Below are 24221 nucleotides of genomic sequence, written 5' to 3'. Positions count from 1 at the left end.
TAATTAAAATTAAGTATCAAAAGTTTAATTTCACAGAAAAGTTTTCTGTATATATTGCTTCAATTTTAAATTTATACTGAGTAGGTCTAATACATGCATTCATTCACCAGTCACCATGAGTAAACAAACGCACATGCTGGGGTGTGGTTTAGTGCAAGTCAGATTGGCCATCACTTGTTAAAACTGCTGCAACAACAGAACCAATTATCATATGCAATAGGGTATGATCACATGCTAATCGTTTGCCAAACATTGTTTATGAGCAGTGACTCTTAAATTTAAATATGTAGACTACAGTTGTAGATAGGTAATATTTATGTCGGTAAAATTACTACAGTGTTTTTACCAACATATGGCCTATTCACTAATATTTGTTAAAAATACCAGTGAATTGCCCTGGCTGGTTTGACTCAGCGGTTGGAACATTGGCCTGTGGACCAGAGAATCCCAGGTTCAGTTCCCGCTAGGGGCACGTCCCAAAAAACAAACAAACAAACAAAAAAATACCAGTGAATTAATAACAAAAAATAACCTGTTGATTTAATTATAAGAAAATATTGGTTAAAAGCATTTTTAAATTAACAGTGTTAATTTTCAAATATGACATATGAACCAGAAATTTTGTCCATTAAATCCAAAGTCCATTATATCAAGGTCTGCAAAATCAAAGGTTTACTTTATTCAAATTTGGTTTAAAAGTAGTTTTAGCCCTGGCCGGTCTGGCTCAGCAGTTGGAGTGTCGGCCCATGGACCAAAGAGACCTGGGTTCAATTCCCGCTAAGGGCATATACGTCAGTTGCAGTTTGTCCTTAGCCCCAGTTGGGGACGTGTGGGTGGCAGCCAGTCGATGTGTGTCTCTCTCTCTCTTCCTCCCTCTCTCCCTCGTGCTCTATCTGAAGATGAATACAAAAAATGTCCTTGGGTGAGAATTTAAAAAAAAAAAATTTTAAAGCAGTTTTAGTAGTACTTTTCTGTATCCTAACTTTAAATTTAAAGTATAGTTAATATTTCATAAATAGAGGTAAATCTTATTCCTTAAATAGTTAGGACTGAGTATAAAACTAGATCCTAATGTATGACATACACAAAAAAAGAAAATACTTTGTTCTCTCTGTCAATGAAGGCCAACTGAAAAGCCTGAACTTCCACCCCTGAAGTAGTGATGAGGCACTCCTTCACACTCCCTGTAATGCAGGGTTAGCAGCGGTGAAGTCAGAAGCTAAGACTCCCATCCCCTCCTGGCGGTAATTATGTGACCCTCTCCCTCAGGCATGGTGTCATCAGAGCTCTGTTAATATACGAGATTTAAATAAGCTCAAGAGTCTGAAAACATAATACTCCAAATGTCCAGCAGACAATTGAAAATCACTCGACATACCAAGAACAAAGAAAATCTCAACTTGAAAAGAAGTCTTAATTAAGAAATGCAACCAAGATAACTCAACGTCAGATTTGACAAGAATTTTAAAGTAGCCATGATTAAAATGCTCCAATGAACAATTATGAATGATCTTGAAACAAATAAGAGTCTCAGCAAATAAATACAAGATATAAAGAATCAAGTGGAAATATTAAAATTGAAAATTATAATAACCAAAATAAAAAACTCACTGCATTGACTCAATAGCAGAGATGACAAATGAAAGAGGAAAGAATCAGTGGATGTGGTGACAGATTAATAGAAAGTATCCTGCCCGGCCAGTGTGGCTCAGTGTTTGAGCACTGACCCATGCACTAAGAGGTTGCCAGTTTGATTCCTGGTCAGGGCACATGCCCAGATTGTGGGCCAAATCCCCAGTGGGAGGCATGCAGGAGGTGGCCCATTGATGTTCTTGTTCATCAATGTTTCTATCTTTCTCTCCCTCTCCATTACTCTCTTTCTAAAATCAATAGAGAAAAAAATTGTTGTCCAATATGAACAACAGAGATAAAATAGGCTGAAAAATAAAATGGACAGTGCCTCAGGTACCTACCTGTAGGACAATACTAAAAGAACTAACATTCATATCAAGAGTCCCAGAAAGAGAGAAAAAGAATGTGGGGCTGAGGAAAGTATTTCAAGAAATAATGACCAAAATTTCCCAAATTTGACAATAGGTACAAACCTAGAAATTAAAAAGCTGTGAGGATTCCAAATAGGAAAGACTCAAAGAAAACCATGCCAAGACATGTCACTTTCAAAACTGTGAAAAGTAAACAAAAAAGAGAAAATGAGTGAAAGCAGCTAGAGAGTATGATGTATTGCAGAAGAACAATGATTCAAATAATAGCATATTTTCCATCAGAAACCAAGGAGACCAGAAGGAAGTAGTATATTTTTCAAGTGCTGAAGACAACAATTGGTACCTGGGAATTCTCTATCCAGTGAAAATAATCTTTGGGAATGAAGGTGAAATGAAGAGACATTTAGATAAAGAAAAACTTAGAGAATTTGTTGCTCACTAACATACCCTAAACAAAAGTCTAAAGAAAAACTCTTCAAACAGAATTTAAAAAATGATTTGAAAAAATGGAAAATCAGAAGTTTAGAAATGACGGTGGAAAGAAGAAAAATGTCTCTATTCTATTTATCAGTAAAATTATAGGCTATCCTACTCTTCTTTTGACATTCAAAATTATGTTTGAAAATTGAAGCAAAAATTATAACATCTAATGAGTTTTTCAATGTATTTAGAGAAAATAATAGAGAGGGGAGCATAAAGGGACACACAAAATTAAGGTTTCTACATTTCACCTGAAGTGGTAAAATGCTGATACCAGTAGACTGTAATGTTATGTATGTAAAACACTTAGAGCAAACACTAAAAAACTAACTCAAAGGGATATACTCCAAAACCCTGTAGGCAATTAAAAAGGTAATTCTAAACAAATGTTCAAGTAATACATTAGAAAGAAGGAAAAGGGAAACAGAGGAAACAAACAAAATAATAACATGGCAAACTTAGCTCTAACATATCAATACGCAAGATAAAATGTCAGCATGTAAAAATGTAACTTACTCTACACATTAGCAATATATAATTAGGAACCAAAATTACAAATAATACCACTTATAATAGCTCCAAAATTTAAATATCTTTTCTCCTACTTCAAAAAAAAATTTTATTGAATTTATTGGAGTGATATTGGTTAATAAAATTATACAGGATTCAAGTGTACAATTCTATAATACATCATCTGTATATTGTATTGTGTGTTCACCACCCAAAGTCAAGTCTCCTTCAGTTACCATTTATCCCCACTTCTACTCTTCTACCTCCCCCAACCCCTTTTCCTCTGGTAATCACCATACTGTTGTCTCTATCTATGAGTTGTGGGTTGTTTGTTTGTTTTTTCCTTAATTCCTTCACTATTTTAATGTAAATCTAACAAAAGAATTAGACATGTAAAATCTGGATGGTAAAACTATAAAACATTGATGAAGGAAATCTCAATAAATTAAGAAACATGACATATTCATAGAATAGAAGACTCACCATAGTTAATATGCCAATTCTCTACAAACTGATCTATAGATTTAGCACAATGCAATCAAGAATCCTACATAATTTTGGTAGCTGCAGCTATTTATTCTTTTTTATTTTTTTATCCTCACCCGAGGACATTTTTGCATTTATCTTCAGATAGAGCGGGAGGGAGAAAGAGGGAAACATCGACGTGAGAAAAAGGCATCGAGTGGCTGCCACCCACACAACCCCAATCGGGGCAGGGGACAAACTGCAACCGAGCTACATGCCCTAGCAGGAACCGAACCCAGGACTCTCTGGTCTGCAGGCTGATGCTCCAACCACTAAGCAAAACCCGCCAAGGCTGCAGGTATTTTTTTAATCTATTTTTGTAGCTAAAACTTGTATGGAAAAGCCATAACAATTTTGAAAAAGTATAAAGCCATTTGACTCACTAAGTTTAAAATTTCTTAGGTACAGTAATCAAGACAGAGTACTGTTAACTAAAGTTTAGGAATTCAGATTAATGGAATAAAACAGTCTTGAAGTAGGCTGATAAAATTATATTCAGTTGATATTTGACAGTTACAAAGGCAAATTATTGGACAAAAGATAGTCTTTTCAAAAATGATGTTGCTGCTATTAGACAAAAACTTGCAAAAAATAGAAAATAAACTTCAACCTGTAATTTACAAACTATACTAATATTAGCTCAAAATGGACCACAGAGGTAAATATAAAACTTTTAGAAGAAAACGTGGGAGAAAATACTTGTGACCTCAGGTCAGGAAGTTATTAGATATGACATTAAACCCATGATCCATAAAATAAAAAAATTAATAAGTTGAACTTGATCAAAATTAAAACTTTTGTCATGCAAAAGGCACTGCTAAGAGAATAAAAAGGTAATCTACAGAGTGGGAGAAAATATTTACAAACCATATATTTGATCAAGGACTTGTATAAAGACTACATATAAAAACAATATTGTTTAATTGGTTTAATAACCAATCAGTTTTTAATGGGCAAAAGACATGAATAGACATTCATCAAAGTAGGTATAAAGACAGCACATAACATAAGCACATGAAAAAAGATCAATACCAGTAGCCATTAGAGAAATGCAAATTAATATCACAATGAGATACCAATACACTAAAAAAGTAATGACAACACTAAGTGCTGACAAGGATGTGGAGAAACTCAATTCATTTGTATCCCTGGTAGAAATGAAAACTGGTATAGCCACTCTGGAAAACAGTTTGGCAGTTTCTTAGACTTATACATTCACTGACCATAATACACCAGCAATGCAAATAAGGGTATTGCCCTTAAAAAATCAAAAGTTACTCTCACCCAAAAATCCATGTATAGAAGCTAATTCATAACTGCAAAAAAAAAAACAAGAAATGACCCAAATGTTCTCCAGGAGATAAATAAATAAACTGTGGAACATTCATGCAATAGAATACCATTTAGCAATAAAAAAACAAACTGGATGAAACAACATGAATGAATCTCAAAGGCATTTTGCCAAGTCAAAGAAGCCCGTCTCAAAAAATTAAAGAGTATGTCATCCCATGCTTATGACATTCTGAAAATAGGCAAAGCTATAGGGAAGAACAATAATTCAGTGGTTGCCAGGTGTTAGGGATTTGACTATAAAGGGTCAGAAAAAGGAAATTTTTTGAGATAATGGAACTAGTTTGTATCCTAAGAGTGGTGGCACTCAAATCTATTGTACACATATAATAGAAGTACACACACACACATTCTATTATAACTCATAACTATACGCTAAAAAGTCAATGTACTGTATATAAATTTTTAAAAAGAAAAATTTGTCCTCATTAATAAACAAATTTTAATAAATAAAAGATTTATGTTTCGTAAGTCTTGTTTCACCGTAATACTTTTAGTTTCATTTTAACATCATATTTCATTACAAAATTTAATACAGAACATGTTTTCAAGGAAGTTCCCTGAGATCAGTAAATGTCTCAAATGTTCTCATTTCATTACCTAGCAGAGTACCTGTCACAAAGTAGTAGTTTAAATACACTTGTTAACTAAAATAACTCAACCTTCCCCCAATAAAATATTATTATATGATTTCAAGTTTATATCAATTACTTATCATTCTTTAATGATTATCAACACAAATTTCACGATGTTTAACTAAATTAAGGCTAATATTTACAACCAAATGAACTTAAACAGATTCAGGAAGGAAAAATTCCATACTTCTAATAATGACTCAGCATTTAATTCAAAGAGCTACTTGTAATGTACACACATTGCTGAGTGAACAGGCAAGGATTCTAACAAATAATCCTCTGCTTGAAAATTTTTTGAATAGATTAGATTTTGCAACTAGGTAGATTAGGTCTTCTTACCTAATTCACTTTGTCCAAAATTAAGTTTCATTTATGTAGTCAAAAAGAACATTAACAATTATGAGAGAAAGTACTGATAGGTACTACAATATGGATAAACATTATGCCAAGTGAAAGAGGCTAGTCACAAAGGAACACATATTATATAATTCCATTTATATGAAATGTCCAAAATAGGAAAATCTATAGACATAGAAAGTAGATTAGTGGTTACCTAGGGCTGGGAATGGTAGGTAGAAGAATTGGGGAGGTGACAGCTAAATGGTGTTAGGGTCTTAGGGGGATTTAATGAAAATCTTGTAAAATTTACTGTGATGTACAAGTCTTCAAATATACTAAAAGCTATTCTGAGTTATATCTCCATAAAGCTATTAAAATTATCAAGGAACATTTCTGGGACAAATCTATAAAATAATTTTCAAGATAAGAGACTATTATTAGCATAAACATTTAGCACTAATTGAGTGTAGTATACTTTAAGAGGTAATTGAAAGTATACTTTTAAATCTGATATGTTCATTTCCTCAAAAGTTTACAATTACACAGAAAAGGTGGTAATCTAAAGTTACATGTGTTATTATATAGTATATAAAATAAAATTTTGACTTACAGCTAAAGAAAATTCAGTATTTATTGATATTACGCTATACATAATGCTAAATTCTAGTAATCTAAAAGACATCCAGGCTTTCAAAAAATTGCATGATCTGAATATCAAAAATTAACTTGAATAAAGAAATAGTTCAATAGCAAAAGAGGCTAATTATGTTGGTCTATCTCCTTTTTGTTTCAAAAAAAAAAAAAAAAAGTGTTTTCTTTTCCAAGCTGAATATAATAGCTTGTGAATTATAAGATCAAGGAAACAAACTGTATGTTTTCTAAAATATGAGTATCCTTCATCAAGTTTTATACTTAGGGCAGCTAAAAGACCTATGTGAGGGATCAACATTAAGCCCAAAGGACAGGCAGTGCACAGCAAGAAAGCAATTCCCTGGTGTCTTTTGCAGGTCACTACCAAGGACCATGTTAGCAGATCCATACCAGACCCTTAACAGGCAGTTCTGCTGCTACCAGTAATTAGCTTGGACAGCTCTGGCTCCTAGAGTAGCAGCAAGGCTACACCATAATGAGCTCAACTGGGATTAGCAGGACAGGGCAGGGAACCAAGAGAGCTCAGGCATTCTGCATTGCGTATGTATCTAAGAGATCAAACAAGGATGGCTGGCTAGGTTATCCCCTCTCCACCTCATTCTAAAAATGAAGCACGGCAGTGTCTAAAATACAAGCTAATGAAGAGCGACACCTCCAACAGATGAGAGCCACATTAATTAACACAATCCCTAGATCATATTATACAGTTTCACCCAGAGCTAGCAAATGTGCAACTTGTTATTGCATTATACATATATATATATTTTAAAAACTAGTCCTTTTTTTTTCTTTAAGTTTATTGGCATAAAGAAAGATTATTTCATTTCCAAATTTTCTAAGGTATTTCTCTCATGGTCTTTAAGTCACAAAAACTTTCTCCCAAATGTTTATCTAAGTCCATATATTGTTTAAAAAGAAACTCACTTTTGAATCATCAGCTCCTGGTTTTCCCTTTTGAAATAGGCCAGTTCATTCCATACAGCAACAGAATCTTCTGGTCGAAGTTGTTGGGGATCTGTTCCCTTTATTTTTCTGCTTTCAGTCCTATTTTTAAAATAAAGTTGCCTTCTTCCTTAACATGTTCAAAGTGCAATAAAAATCCATTTAAATATTCCCTAAATTTTTGTTGACCAAATTTCTAATTCAAGTTCACTATTTATGAAATGCATTCCCTAAAACCTAAAGTACATAGAAATTAAAATCCTATTATCATAATTACCTAAAAAAATAAACTGTTACTACAGAAAGAAAACTTTCAAGCAGACACATCATATTCTATTTCTCTCATTCATTCCACTAATAATAAAACATGCATTGTAAGATTGTCATTGTTTCTAAAAAAGGCTATAAGCAATCAACTCATCTAGAATTTAATACAAACCAATCTGAATGTTGCATATGTGCTCTATATTAAAACAAACTATTATCAGTGAATATATCAGAAAGTAGTTTTCACACTTTTAGTGACTACTGAAAAGTTAGGTGAGCACAGTTTAAATCCAGGACAAATTGTTTTATCACTGCTTTACTGACAAACAATATGAAACACTTTCCTTTCTTCAAAGGAAAAAATTAAATATGACAATTATCTACAAAACATGCCAAATGCCCTTTATGTTTTCATTTTCTGTACATAAAACAAACTCTTCATTTCTATTTTGTAAAAAGTGATGTACTGGCCAATTTAGAAACAGCATTTCTCTATAGAATAGACCAATGTGTACCATCAACATTGCCCTAAAGGATCCATCTCAAAAGATGAGAGGGTAGAAGATTTTCTGTACTCATTCAGTCCTTTGCCCTCTGTTAATACTGTTAACAGGGGAGCCACTTATGACTAACCAAGATCTGAACACCTGTTCAAGAGCAATTGAACTGAGACCAGCAATTCATTCAGGTAAGCTGCAGAACAAACTGATGTATAGTAAAGATTTTCAAATTACATACTAGGCTGAAGTAGTTTTAAGATAGTTAACTATGTATGTGAATTTCATATTTCTCTTGCCTTTCAAATACTTTTCGAGTATTTAAATATTGTAATACCAGTATTTTATTTATTTAAAATAGTTTTCAATCAAACGAATATGAACTATTTTGATTTAAATTATATACATTTATTGAAATAAATGTTATATACACTATTGAAATAAAAATGTATACAAAAATTCATAATTACCAATGGTAGTGATTTCTGCAAATGATAGGAAAAACTAGTTATTGCTAGCATATTTCTCTGTTTTCATTTATTATAATCTCTATTTAAAAATTCACAATAAAGATTTGACTACCAAATAATTTCTTGAAATCAAACAAAAGCCATTAAAACACTTATATGCTGCTACTTCATTCCATTTAATATTTAGGGAAATGCCTTTATGAGCTATGTAACTCACATGCCACTGCCTTCTTCCCACTGTTTTAATTGCTCTTTTACTGCCCTGTAGTTGGTCTGTAACATCTGTAGCCTTTCCTTGCGTTTTTCATGGGCATCTCTTAGCTCATCATTTTCTTGGTTCTATAGAACACAAAAAAACAAGTGCACAAGTTTGAAGAAAGTATTAGTATAATGTTACAAATAAAAGGCTTCCTATCTAAATATAAAATTTAAAAGAAAACAGTATATAAATATAAATCAATTTATGCCACTTATTGAGGAAGAAGAAAAGACTTGCTAAAGTCTCAGAATAGGTTTGCTTGATAAATTCAATTCTCACTGCTTTTTAAAAGCTGGTTAAGTAATTTCAAATTTTTGCTATCAAATTAGTTTTATTTCCCTGTTATAAATACATACAAAGCCAATTTTATAGATGTTTTATTATTTTTTCTTTTCAACACAAAAATTTGCCCATATATTAACATGATTAGTTTGTTAGTTATAAGTGCATATATATATATAATTTGTGTAAGTGACTAGTAAGAGCAATTCTTCAGCCCATGTATTCATGATTAGTCTGTTATAAGGCACAAGAATTACATATGAGTAGAAAATCAGTCTGGACTTATGTTTATTTGGGATGTACCATGAAGAACTAAAATGGGAAAGCTGGACTTAGCACTCTTGAAGAGGTCATGGAATAGACAGGCCAAACGTTACTTGGTTAAACAATTATGTCTTAAATAGAGCACAGAAGATAAATCTTCATTTTTAGATAAAACCTAAAATTGAACTTATAAAGGCCAAATTTTCAGTTCAGAGGATATGTTTATATTACTTATAAATTGTGTTTCTCAAAGTAAAATAAGTAAATTCGTGAGTTTTTTTACCCTTGAGAATTTCATATTTGTTTCTTAAACTCTTTTTCATACTTCTGTATGAAGGAACTTGTATACTTATTTAGTGGAGTCAACGGGTGCTCCCTAATAGTACAGTGAGGTAAGAGGAATAGGCACATAGCAGTCAGAAAGATCTGAATTCCATTCTTGAAGCTTTCTCCTATGAGTTGCAAGCATAATCTTAACAACAGTATTTAAATTAATTCAATTTCTTTTTCTGTAAAATTTTGAAAAAAACATAGAGATTTAAATTATGATGACTAAATTAAATGAGCTAATACACAGGTAAAGTAACTGGCACTGTGATTGCCCTATAGAGGCACAAAGCACAACTCAGCTTCCTTATGCCCTTATCATTTAGAAGCCAAATTCACTGTTTCCTTGACTATCTATCTCTTTTATCAATAGTAAGATAATACTTTACAGCATTTGCATTCTTTTATTGCAATTCTACCCGTCTCAATAGTATAAATATTTTGTCATTCTACTTTGAATATATGTCTAGGAGGAGAACTTCAGTAATTCTATTAAGTAATTATTAGGAAGTATTGAGTCCTGGGTGTACCAAGTGGTCTATGTGCAATATGGAAATGGAACTGCTTGTGGGAAAAAGCATGAGAATGGAATCTCTTGACCAGAACAATCAGAATAAATGTTATCCTGACAAATTCCAGTGATTGCAAACTCACTAAAAAGTTAAACCATGGTTTAATATCATGGTTAAACATTCCAAATACTGAATTCAATTCGGTTCATTTCAACTGAAGAACCATATATTAAGAGCCTACATGCTGGGTTTTAAGTGCTGATACCAATTTAAGTCCTGCTGCTTAAATTGACTAAATTTTACTTTACATAGTTACTTAAATTCAGTACATCTCAGTTGCCCCTTTTTCAAAATAGATGCTATTTACATCTCTTCTTCTAGGACACAGGATATAAAGAATGATTTAGCCCTTGTTCAAGGAACTTGATGAGACATTCAAGGAACTTAGTAAGACCTTCAAGGAATGTAAGGAGACTTCCAAGAAACTTAGTAAGAACATCAACAACATCAAAAAAGACCAGTCAGAAATAAAGGATGCACTAACTGAAATGAAGGATAATTTACAGGGAATCAATAGTAGAGTAGGTAAAGCCAAGAAGCAAATCATCAATATGAAATATAAGGAAGTAAAAAACACCCAATCAGAACAGCAAAAAGAAAAAAGAATACAAAAATATGAGGATAGTGTAAGGAGCCTCTGGGACAACTTCAAGCATGTCAACATTCATATCATAGGGGTGCCAGAAAAAGAGAGAGACCAAGAAATTGCAAACCTATTTGAAACAATAATGACAGAAAACTTCCTTAACTTGGTGAAAGAAACAGACGTACAAGTCCAGGAAACACAGAGAGTCCCAAACAAGATGAACCCAAAGAGGTCCACACCAAGACACATCATAATCAAAATGCCAAAGGTTAAAGACAAAGAGAGAAGCTTAAAAGCAGCAAGAGAAAAGCAGTGTGTTACCTACAAAGGAGCTCCCATAAGACTACAGCTGATTTCTCATAAGAAACTTTGCAGGTCAGAAAGGAGTGGCAAGAGATATTCATAGTGATGAAAACCAATGACCTACAACCAAGATCACTCTATCCTGCAAAGCTATCATTTAGAATCAATGAACATATCAAGAGTTTCCTAGATAAGAAAAAGCTGAAGGAGTTCATCACCACCACACCAGTATTATATGAAATGTGAAGGGTCTTCTTGAAGGAGAACAAAAATATGAACAATAAAATGGCAATTAATACATATCTATCAACACCTGAACTTACAAAATGAGCAAGCAGAAAAGAAACAGACTCATAGATACAGATAATTTTTTGTTGTTTACCAGATGGGTGGGGGCTGGGGAGATAGGTGAAAAAGTTAAAGAAATTAAGAAGTACAAATTGGTGGTTAGATTGATGAATCTCAAAGAGAAGGAGGGAGGGAGGATGGGATGAGATAAACCAAAGACCTTCTATGCATATATGCATAACCAATGAACACCTACAGTAGTGTGGGTAAGGCAGTAGGGGGGGATGGGATTAGGAGGGTAGAGGGTCATTGGGGAAAAAGGGGGAAATATCTGTAATACAGTCAACAATAAAGATGAGTTAAAAAAAATGATTTAGCCCTGGCCGGTTTGGCTCAGCGGTTAGAGCGTCGGCCTGCAGTCCAGAGAGACCCGGGTTCGGTTCCCACTAAGGTCACGTATCTCGGTTGCAGTTTGTCCCCGGCTCTGGTTGGGTCGTGTGGGTGGCAGCCACTCGATGTGTACCTTTCATGTTGGTGTTTCTCTCTCTCTCTCTCTTCCTCTCTCCCCCTCCCACTCTATCTGAACAAAAAATGAAAAAATGTCCTCGAATGAGGATAAAGAAAAAAAGAAATAAAGAATGATTTAACCTTGACTTTGAGTTTCCCATACTGTTGGTAAACAATCTAAATACAATTTCATTTCTTTGAACAATAACTTTCTAATCTTAAGTATATGAAGTAAATGCATAATTTAAATTAGCCAAATATGAGAATAATTAGTAATTTTCATATCTTCTCATAAATGAACATAATTATATTTATTAGGATTCCTTAAAATTGTTTATTACAAATTTAAACAAGTTATATTATAAATACATGAATTAAATAATTCAATTACAAGAAATTTACAGATATTAGAAAAGATTCATGTCAAAAATTAACTTTAAAATAAACATGTTTAAACTGAGTATTAAATGCCTCTAAAATAGCCTCCTGTAATTATTTTTCATTGAATTAAAGTCCTTTAAAAACTCTTACTTTACAATAAATTTCTTTAAAATTATTACATACAAGTTCGTGGTCTAGCTTCATTTTTTTTACATGTAACTGTCCAATTTTCCCAATATCATTTATTAAAGAGGCTGTCTTGACTCCACTGCATGCTCTTGCCACCTTTGTCAAATATTAATTGAGCATATTGTCTTGGGTCAATTTCTGGGTTCTCTATTCTGTTCCATTGATCTATGTCCCTGTTCTTGTGCCAGTACCAGGCTGGGTGTTTGTTTGTTTGTTTGTTTGTTTATCCTCACCCGAGGACATTTTTCCATTTTTTGTTCAGATAGAGTGGGAGGGAGAGAGAGGAATAGAGAGAGAGAGAGAAACATCAACATGAAAGGGACACATCGAGTGGCTGCCACCTGCACGACCAACCAGGGCCGGGGACAAACTGCAACCAAGGTACGTGCCCTTAGTGGGAACCGAACTCAGGTCTTTCTGGACCGCAGGCCAACGCTCCAATCACTGAGCCAAACTGGCCAGGGCTGTACCAGGCTGTTTTGATTACAGTGGCTTTGCAGTATAACTTGATGTCTGGTAATGTGATCCCTCCAACTTTGTTCTTTCTCAAGAATACTGTGACTATTTGAGGCCTTTTTTGGTTCCATATAAACTTTTGGATTATTTGTTGTAGTTCTGTAAAGTATATCATTGGTATTTTGATGGGGATTGCATTGAATTTTTATATAGTTTTGGGTAGTGTGGACATTTTAATGATGTTAATTCTTCCAATCCATGAACAAGGTATATGCTTCCACTTTTTTATATCTTCCTCTATTTCTTTTTTCAATGACCTGTAGTTTTCTGTGAAGAGGTCCTTTACTTCTTTGGTTAAGTTTATTCCTAGGTATCTTAATGTTTTTGCCACAATGGTAAATGGGATTGTTTTTTTAGTTTCTCTTTCTGTGAGTTCATTGTTGGTGTATAAGAATGTCATCGATTTCTTAAGTTAATTTTGTACCCTGCTACTTGACAAAATTAATTTATAAAGTCTAGTAGATTTTTGATGGAGTCTTCAGGGTTTTCTATGTACAATATCATGTCATCTGCAAATAATGACAGTTTCACCATACACAAGAATAAACTCAAAATAGATAAAATACTTAAATGTGACTCGTGATTCCATAAAAATCCTAGAAGAAAATGTAGGCAACTAAATTTCAGACATTAGATGCAGCAGAATTTTCACTGATACATCACCTAAGGCAACAGAAACAAAGGCAATAGAAAACAACAGAAACAACATGAACACATAGGACTACATCAAACTAAAAAACTTCTGCACAGCAAAAGAAACAACCATCAAAATGGAAAGGGAACCCACTATATGGGAGAGCATAATTGCCAATGATACATCAGATAAGGAGTTAATTTCCAAAATATATAAAGTACTCACACAACTCAACAAAAGAAACACAAAGAACCCAATTAAAAAATGGGCAGAGGACCTAAAGAGACACCTCTCCAAACAGGACATACAAATGCCCAAGAGACATGTGAAAAAATGCTCAACGTCACTAATCATCAGAGAGACACAAATTAAAACAACGAGATACAACTTCACACCTGTCAGAATGGCCACCATCAACAAATCATCAAACAAGTGCTGGCAAGGGTGTGGAGAAAAGTGGACCCTAATACACTGCTGGTGGGAATGCAGATTGATGCAGCCACTATGGAAAACAATATGGTGTTACCTCAAAAAATTAAAAATTGAACTGCCATTTGACCCAGTGATTCCACTTCTAGGAATATATCCTAAAAAGCCTGAAACCCCAAACAGAAAGAATATATGTACCCCTACGTTCATAGTAGCACTATTTACAATAGCGACAATCTGGAAACAGTCCAAGTGCCCATCAGTAGACGAGTAGATAAAAAAGCTGTGGTACATATACACAATGGAGTACTATGCAGCTATAAGAAAGATCTCTTATCCTTTGAGACAACATGGAGGGACATGAAAAGTATTTTCCTAAGCAGAACAAGCCAAGCAGAGAAAGACAAATATCACATGATCTCACTTATTTCTGGAATATAATGAACTAAACAAAATGATGAACAAAACAGACTCAGAGACATAGAAGTAGAGAACAGACTGACATTCCTCATAAGGAGGGGGAGGAGAGGGAAGCGATAAACCATAAAACTTATATACATGTATGCATAACCAATGGACATAGACAGGAAAACTGGGGATGGAGTGAGAGGGGTTCAGGAGGAGGGAGTTGGGTGTGGGGGGGGACATCTATAACAAAAATAAATTAATTTAAAAATGAAATAAAATTATTACATACAATTCCAGTGTTTTGGAATCTTTAAAAGTCTGAGTTAGAATCCCTAGAAACTCTGAATAAACAAAATCTAAAAGATTGACCCCAAAATAAAAATTAATAAAATAGGATATCTAAATTTTTTCCATTACCTTTCACAACAATCCTCTACTGAATTAATGGGATAAATTTGGTTTCTTATTATTAATACTGCCATTATTTTATCATTTTCCCATACTACCTCAGCTACCATTAATCACTGAATTTGTACCAATATTTTCTCTAATTCTCAATCAACTACATTATGCTATTAATCCAAAGATTAAAACTCAGTAAAAATTTTGAGTCCTATATGTCACTCACAATATACCTGGTTATGTACAAGGCATAATACTTAAAGCACTTATGTGGCTACCTCTAATTCCTAACACTTTCGTGTAATGTACTCAATATTAGGAAATACTTTTGGCTTTCCTACAGTAATTGAAATAAGTCGCTCCTTCTATTAAGTAAATTATGGAATAATAGTTTTATAGGTAAGCTTTAGGCTATAATTTTACATGCTTCATAATTTACTATACCTAACACTAGGGTGTTTACATAATTCTTTTTTTAATGTTTGTTTTTGTTTTTATTTAATTAAAAAAAATTTTATTGTTGATTCTATTTCAGATGTCCCACATTTCCCCCCACTTTGCATCTGTTCACCTTGCTCCTGCCCCTCTAGGGAGGGCTTCACCACATTACTGTCTATTGTCTATGTCCATTGGCTATGCATATATGCTTATATAGTCTTTGGTTGCTCTCTTCCTTCCCTCTCAGATGTATCAGTCTGTTCCTATCATCCATGCCTCTGGTCCTATTTTGTCCTTTAGATTACACATATAAGTGAGATCATGTGATATTTGTCTTTCTCTGAAATGGCTTATTTCCCTTAGCATAATAATCTCCAGGTCCATCCTTGTTGAGGCAAAGAGTTCCATTTTTTATTTGTTTGTTTTTTATTTTTTTTAGAGAGAGTAAAATAGAGGGGGAGAAAGAGAAAGAGAAACATTGATATGAGAGAGTCACATCGACTGGTTGCCCCCCAAGGGGGCCCCAACTAGGGCTGTGGATCAAACCTACAACCCATGTATACACCCTTGTCTGAGAATCAAACCCATGACCCTTTGGTCCGAGGGCCAACACTCTAACCACTGAGCCACATCAACTAGAGCAAGAGTTTCTTCTTTTTCACAGCTACTTAGTTTTCTACTGTGTAAATGTACCACAGCTTTTTTATCCTAGAGTGTTTACATAATTCTTATAAAATTACTAAAATTTAAACTATTTAAAATAAAACCAAATTATAGATTATTTGGTAAATCAATTCAATGGACATAATATATAATAATTATTTTTAAATAAAGTTTCATCTGTTCATTTGTGCTTTGATAATGTTAATATTCAACTGTAATGCATGGGTTACATTAGTCCTAGAGACTACTGTTCCTTTAGCCTACTTCAAAAATAGACAGTAAAACCCTGGCCCCTGGCCAGGTGTCCCAGTTGGTTGGAGCATTGTCCTGTACACCAAAAGGGTATGGGTTTGATTCCCAGTAGGGTATATACCTAAGTTGCAGGTTTGACCCTAGGTCAGGGAGCATATGGGAGACAATCATTGATGTTTTTCTCTCACATTGATGATTTCCCCTCTTTCTCTCTCTCTCTCTCCCTTCCTCTTTCTCTGAAATATCAATAAACATATGCTCTGCTCAGATGAGGATAATACAAACTGATAGTAAAATGTTACGTAAACATAAATAGAAGCTATCTGTATAGATTAATCTAATTCAAATAAAAATTTTTTTCCTATTTTACTGCAAGAACAGGTGTTGACTGAAGTTGTCAATCAAAAGTTAGATATCTCAAAAACAATGTTTAAGAAGAAAAATCAAAATACTTCTAATATTCTAACAAATACAGATTAACTGTAGTTTGGATTATGGTTCTTTAGGGCCCATTTGACTTATAATAGCCTAAATGAAAACAACTGTAATTCATTTGGGAATTATTGTTCCCAAAGTATTTACTACATTTTCCTAAGAGGACACACAAAGATATGTGATGGACAGTCACTGAATTAGGTCCATTAATTAGATCAGTCAATAAAAAATTTACTCAGTACCTTTTATGTATTTTGCAATTAAACTAGCTAAACTAGAGGTTCTATGTTCTGATTATAAACAAGTCTAAGTGACTAAAACATTAGAAAATAGGTAAGTTGTACCAACTGACTTTCCCCGATGATATATGCAATTCTACTTTGAGTTCATAAGAACAGAACTGATTCTTAACCTATTCTTCTAGTTTGGTCAAAGGTTCCTCAGCAGGCGTAAGACAAACTGAGAAGTATAAACACTGTTAATGAAACAGTAGCTCAATCTTCAGAAAAGGACAGCAAGGTATTTTTTTAAGTTTTTTTTTGAAACTTTTCTAAAATACAAAGATTCCATGTATGTTTAATTTCAGCAGAATGTATAAAGTTCATAAATATGAGAACATTAGAAAATAAGATATATATGCCCGGCCGGTTGGCTCACTGGTTGAGCATTGACCCATGCACCAAGAGGTCGCCAGTTCCATTCCTGGTCAGGGCACATGCCCAGGTTGTGGGCCCGATCCCCAGTGGGGAACATGCAGGAGACAGCCAATCAATGTTCTCTCTCATCGATGTTTCTATCTCTCTCTCTCTAAAATCAATAAGAGGGGGGAAATTTTTAAATAAATAATAAATATAAACTGCATTTGAAGGATATACTGATGTTATTAAATGGAATAGAAGAGTGCTAATAGAATTAAGCTGCCAAAGGCATGAAAGTCAATAAAGCAGAGATTCATGGCATTAGTGATCTCAAGGGTAGTAGGAATTTCATAAAGCTCTGATGCATTGCTTTCCAAATTATACTCTGTAAGTTGTTAGTTCACTATGCTCATGAAGTTAGGATTTGAACATGGATGGGATTTTTATAATACCTTTCATCACTTCTATTACTGTTGGCTCTTTTATTACAACATGGGTCACCCATCTTGAAAACTTGTACAAATAGCCACAAAAGCAAGTTGAGCAAGATAACGTGTTAATATTTTTACAAAACTCATAACTAGTATTAAAATAATATGCATGACTTACTGCCAATATAATAAAGACCATCATTTCAATGTATCAAAGTGTGTGTGTGTGTATAAATGAAAAGGTACCCTGGGTCAATCACTCCTTAGAATTGCTTAAAATACAGCTTTTGTTTATGCACTTTTTTGGTTAAATGCACTTGATCATAGTGCCTTGTTTATTCAACTCTTTTGCTCCTTTACAATGAGAAACCCTTTCCCACTAAATGATAAAATGCCAAAAAAAAAAAAAAAAAAAAAAAAAAAAGTTCCCTTATTTTGCAAATCTAAGCCAGAAAACACACATTTAAAATTCATGTCATAAATGGTCTTAAAAAAGAATACAGAAAGGTATAAATAAAAAATAAATTGTATGAAACAGAATTTTACTCTGAAAAATAAACTTGAGGTCTCATGCAAGAGAGCTGTTGATAGATCAAAAGAATAAAGAAATAAATTAATATAATGCTTCTGAGACTTTCTGAAATAAGAAATTCAATAGGTGGAAGAGGATAGATCTAAAAATGTCTGAATTGCTCTACTCCCTTCTGCCAAAAACAAGGGTCTATCAGAGACTCAGAGTTCTGGGGGCAAATGAGTGGATATCCTCTACTACTGAATGGGATACGTGATGGTTAATTTTGTATGCCAACTTCACTGCCTAGATATTTGGTTAATCATTATTTCTGGTGTATCTATGAGGGTGCTTCTATAAGAAATTAACAGTTAAACTAGCAGACTGAAAATACAGGTTGCCCTTTCTAATGAGATAGCTTCATCCAACCGGTTGAAGGTCTGAATAGAATAAAAGGATGAGTGAGAAAGAATTCTTTCTTTCTGCTTGACTGTCTTTGAGCTGGGACATAGAGAGCTCCTACCTTCAGACTCAGACTTGGATTGCGAATGGAACTTACACCATCAACACTCCTGGTTCTCAGGCCTTTGGACAAGAGTGGATCTATTCCATTGGCTCTCCTGGATCTCCAGCTTAATGACGGTAGATCTTGGACTTCTCAGACTCCAAAATAACATGAGCCAACTCTTTATAGTAAATCAATCTCTCTCTTTATATATATCTTTCAGAATAATGATGTCTCATTAAAGAAGATAAAACAAGTATAGCCTATTGGTTTTGTTCTCTGGAGAACTCAGATTAATATAGGATAGAATCCGTGGCATGTGAATTTCAAGAACTATGCAAAAGGAGGAAAATAATAGAGAATGACTTTCTAAACATGCCCATAATAGCTAGTGATAGCTGAATGTTTACACTAACACACTAGATTCTATCTACTCATTCAGCATGTTGTTATCTAGAGAAAGGGTCTTAGTGATAGAAAGTCATCTTTTCTCCTGTTGTACAAGGGACTAGCACACTGCTTGGCTAACTGTATTGCTCAATAAGTTCTGGAGTAAACAATAACTCCAGGCATACAAAGTTCAAGTAGGCTAACTACTAGCAAGCTGAGGTCATCATCTGATCGTTTTGTTTTTGGTAGAAACAATAGATAGTAATTTTCCTTTGTTTTAGAACAGTTTAATTCTGAATAATTATAAATTAACACAATGTTTAGTAAAAAAAAAATTAATTGTAGCTATGGTTAACTATACCTCTAAACTATATTTGTTTTAGAGCATATATAATGTAAGTCAAATTTTTTTCTCCCTAAGAGTAATCTATATTCTATGACAAAGAATCTAAGCTTTAAATGTATTAGACTCTAATCATGTGTATATTGGGCTTGTCATAGGATTTCATAAAACTATTTGAGAATCTATTAAATGGCAAAATCTCAAATAGTGTAGACCTTCAGGTAGTTGTAAATGAAGAATGAATGACAAGATTAGCCATATTAAATTCACAGAAAAAATAAAAAGTCCTCGCCCTGGCCAGTTTGGCTCAGCGGTTAGAGCGTTGGCTTGCGGTCCGGAGAGACCCGGGTTCGGTTCCCGCTAAGGGCATGTACCTCGGTTGCAGTTTGTCCCCGGCCCTGGTTGGTCGTGCGGGTGGCAGCCACTCGATGTGTCCCTTTCACATTGATGTTTCTCTCTCTCTCTCTCTTCCTCTCTCTCCCTCCCATTCTATCTGTACAAAAAATGGAAAAATGTCCTTGGGTGAGGAAAAAAATAAATAAATAAATAAAAAATAAAAAGTCCTCAATATAATCACATAAATTTGGTTTGATATACAAAACCAACTTCTGAGAAACAGAATTCACAGAGTATAACTTGGAAAGTATAAACTCTCAAAGACATGCTGAAAGGTATATGTTTCTTAAACACTGGTAGAATGCTAATTCAAATGTCATATATTCTAAGACAAATACAATTGAAATGAAAAAAATAATGTACATTTATTTGCCATTTTGACTATGTAATTTTTTTGTAAAGGACAATTTTAAGTGGCCTGAAGTAGGCTTGTATAGTTTTTAACTCCCTTGTCTTTTTATGTTTATTATATATAAAAAACATAAGAAATTGCTTTTTACTTTATATATATATATATATATATATATATATATATATATGTCTCTGAGAAACTATAAGAAATTTATTCCCAGTATTAAACCAAAATATCCCCAAATAATTTTAAAGTGTTAGTTTTCAAACAGCAATTTTTGATTATGATCCTCAGAAATCTTAAAACAAGACCAACTGATCACACATTTTTATTATACATTTATTTAAATTCAGGGAAGAAAAATGATAAGCAGCAATTTGTGAAGTGAATGTTTACTTTCGTATATCTTTACCTTTGCAAGGTTATTACTAAAGAAATGATTTAATGTTCACCTTTAGTTGTAGTGCCTTCTCTAAGTTTTCAATCTTTCTTTCAGCTTCTCTCAGCTCCTTGAGCGCCTCTGAGTCTGTGAACGAGCTCTTTGGGGACAAAGACCTTGAACGTTTCACAGGTGGTTCCTTGAGAATAAAACAAGGACATGGTTGAACTAGTTGGAACACTGGATTATGAAAGACATGCAAAATTAAAGAACAAGTAATTTTGAATACTAATAATGAATTATAAAAAAAAAATCCTGCATGGAATACCAGAGAAATAACAAGCGGAATTACCACAGTGCTACTGCTAAAGGTTTCTCTGTGACTCGTTAATGAGAATATTCATTTACATTTACATTGTTTCTTTCAGAATAATGATGTCCCATTAGGGAAGACTAAAGGGTTATAGACTCAGAAATGCAAGAAACCTCATTACAAAGGAGGGGATAGAGGCTGGTCTAATTGCTCTATAAGGGTCCAAGGTTACACTTGATAGGACAACCAGAAACAAGAGGGAAAGGATTTTTTCCCCTTTGAAATAGTTTAACACACTGTGAAGTTGAAGGAACAATATGCTCGAGGAATATAAATACAACAGACAGTAGATCTTATACCATAATGACCATATGGTCATTAACTATAATGTGGCTAACTAGAGACATGAATGTGTGTTTATATTATGTACAGCTTCATATACCAATCTGGAGAAGGAATATGGGAAAGCAACTATTAAGCTGAGCAACATATTGTTCATACTTACTGAATGTCCTTATGAAAGAAAGAAAATTTTGTTCAAAATATCCCTCTTGTTTTCTTGACTTTTGTTTAAAGTGATGAAACATCAAATTAGTACATTTATAAACGTCAGCAATGCAGCAAGCACCCAAATTAGGTTCTGTAATGTTTTCTCTCAATTTTAGGAATGTCTTATTTCATTTAAATAAAGCTCAATGCTATGAAAATACTCCAAAATGGCAAGAAATGTAAAATGCAGTTATGTTTAAATAAAAAAAAATGCATACATCATACATACATACATGAAGCTCATTTTTCTGAAAATTACTAATAATATTAGCGGGAGTAAATAAAAGTACCACAGGAAAAAATGGATCTAATTTTAAATGCTTTCTTTATTAAGATAGTTTGTTCTACTCAGGAGAAACGGAAAAGAACCAAAAATAATGATTTTGAAAACATGGTTTACTACTTTTTAAAACATTATTTTCTATTGCTGTAACAAGTGTGAAAAAACTGCCTAAAACTACTTATTTTTAGGAACATGTTGTTATTTCCATTTTGTCTAGGAATAACATATTTACAATGTGATTTTATAAATTTTAAATATTAGTCAATGTTCATAGAATTTTTTGCAGCATAACAGGAATATGTGATGAATACTACTAAAGAGAACGTTGAGACATTAATAGACAATATGCTACAAAAATTGTTTATTTTTCCCTATTATTATACATTTATATCTGAAAATTTGTAACTCTACATATTAATGTTAAATTCCTATTAATAGTTTATATTCCACACGGGCAGTATTTAAATATCTCTGAATTAAACAAAAAAAATTAAGATATATTTTTCTTCTAATTAAAATTAGAACACTGAGTTCATGACTAATACTTTAAATATTTTACATAGATTAATTTATAGATGAGATAAACTTTACTTATCTAATCTATAGAAACATTAATATAGGAACATTAATTTACTGCAAAACAGGTATAAGAATACTAACATATTTAATTAATTAAACTAGGAAAATATATTCAGTCTTCAAAAAGGGAAAACATTCTACTCCCAACAATTATTTTATCAAGTGTTTCACACATAATATTTTTTAAAAGCAGAGCAGTAAATGTGGCTGTTTATTTTTCAGCTTTATTGCTTGCCTTGCCAGCTTCATCCTGACAAATTCACATAATGACAAAATAACCCTACCTTTGGTTTCCCTTCAGCACTTGTCAAGATGCTCTTTTCTGAGGGACTCTTGCTGATAAATCTATTCTCTGACAGTTTTTCATTTGCCTTTTTCAGTTTCTCCTGTAAAAACTCAATTTCAGACTTTTGTGAGACCATTAAGGTTTCTAAACTCGATAAAGATGGCCGTTGAAATACCTGTTTAAAAAAGTGTATGTGCAAATACAATTATAGCTTATATTACCCACATATATGTAAATATTTAAATATAAGTCATAAGTATTCAGAGAATTAAAATTTCATTTCAATAATAAACTGTAAACCAGCATTAGCTTAACTTCTATCATCCTAACAGAATGGCATTTTTCTTAAAATACCCAAGAGTCTGTATAAATATTTTCTTAATAATACTGTCATACAGATTTACAAGAAAAAAAATTGAAAGCATGGTTAAATGATACACACCACTGACCTATAAATTATTTCAAATTTATCATTATACTCTCAGAGTACACTAATGATAAGTTTGGAATATATTACTTAGTCTTAAAAAAAAATTGTAATCCTGCCTTTTAACCTGCTTTTTAAAAATATAATTTATTTTTTAGAACAGTTTTTATATTTACAAAAAAACTGAATTATCCTAGACCTCCCACTCTCACACACCCAGTGTCCCCTATTATGCACCTCTAAAATTAACATGGTATATTAATGAACCAGCATTCATACATTATTTTTAGCTGGTGGATAGTTTATTCAAATTTCCAATTTTTTTTTTTTAAATCCTAATCCAAGGATATTTTTCCATTGATTTTTCAGACAGGGTGGGAGGGAGGGAGGGAGGGGGAGAAAGCAGGAGAGAAGAGAAAAGCATCAATGTGAGAGAGGCAACACTCCAATTGGTTGCCTCCTGCAAGACCCCAACCAGAGCTGGGGAATGAACTACAACTGAGATACATTCCCTTAACCAGAATGGAATCCTTGACTCCCTGGTCCACAGCCCCAGCTGTTGGAATTTGTATATATTTTTCTCATGATTAGACTGAGTTTATAAGTTTGTGGGAGGAAGATCACAGAAGTAAAGTGCCATTTTCATCACACTGTATCAAATGGTACATACTATCAACACGATTTGACTATTGATACTGATGTTGATCACCTGGCTAAGGTAGTGTCTGTCATGTTACTCCATTATAAAGTGACTCTTTGTCCCCCATTCATATGATACTGAATTAACCTGCTTTTTAAACTTAATAATTATTATATATATAATAATATATATGAGGATATATCTATATCATCATATATCCTTGCTTATTATCTTTTTTAAGTGCTGTTTGTACAGGTTTAGGAAAAACAAGAAAACCAATATCCCTGTCTGTGGAAGTTTATTCTATCCATTGCCCTTAAAGTCTAGAACCTTTGAAAACTCTTCTTGCTAAGAGTTATTAGTATTTTATAAACTTTTTTCTCTAAAATCAAAAA

At 33.2% G+C, this 24221-nt stretch overlaps 1 protein-coding gene across 1 annotated transcript in view; it reads right to left on the bottom strand.

The window, feature by feature from the left end:
- The window catches only part of CNTLN (centlein), a 320561-nt gene that overhangs the window by 144961 nt on the left and 151379 nt on the right, over window positions 1-24221 (bottom strand). The window contains exons 9-12 of the mRNA XM_036261826.1: window positions 22758-22934; window positions 20823-20948; window positions 8887-9008; window positions 7418-7537 (exon numbers count right to left, since the gene is read on the bottom strand). Of these exons, the coding sequence (XP_036117719.1) occupies window positions 7418-7537; window positions 8887-9008; window positions 20823-20948; window positions 22758-22934 (545 nt within the window). The remainder of the gene's footprint in view (window positions 1-7417; window positions 7538-8886; window positions 9009-20822; window positions 20949-22757; window positions 22935-24221) is intronic.

The sequence above is a fragment of the Molossus molossus genome, unplaced genomic scaffold (assembly GCF_014108415.1).
Source record: "Molossus molossus isolate mMolMol1 unplaced genomic scaffold, mMolMol1.p scaffold_m16_p_14, whole genome shotgun sequence".
NCBI classification, from domain to species: domain Eukaryota; kingdom Metazoa; phylum Chordata; class Mammalia; order Chiroptera; family Molossidae; genus Molossus; species Molossus molossus.
Note: the sequence above shows the minus strand (reverse complement) of the source record. Positions and strands in the feature narration are given on the sequence as shown.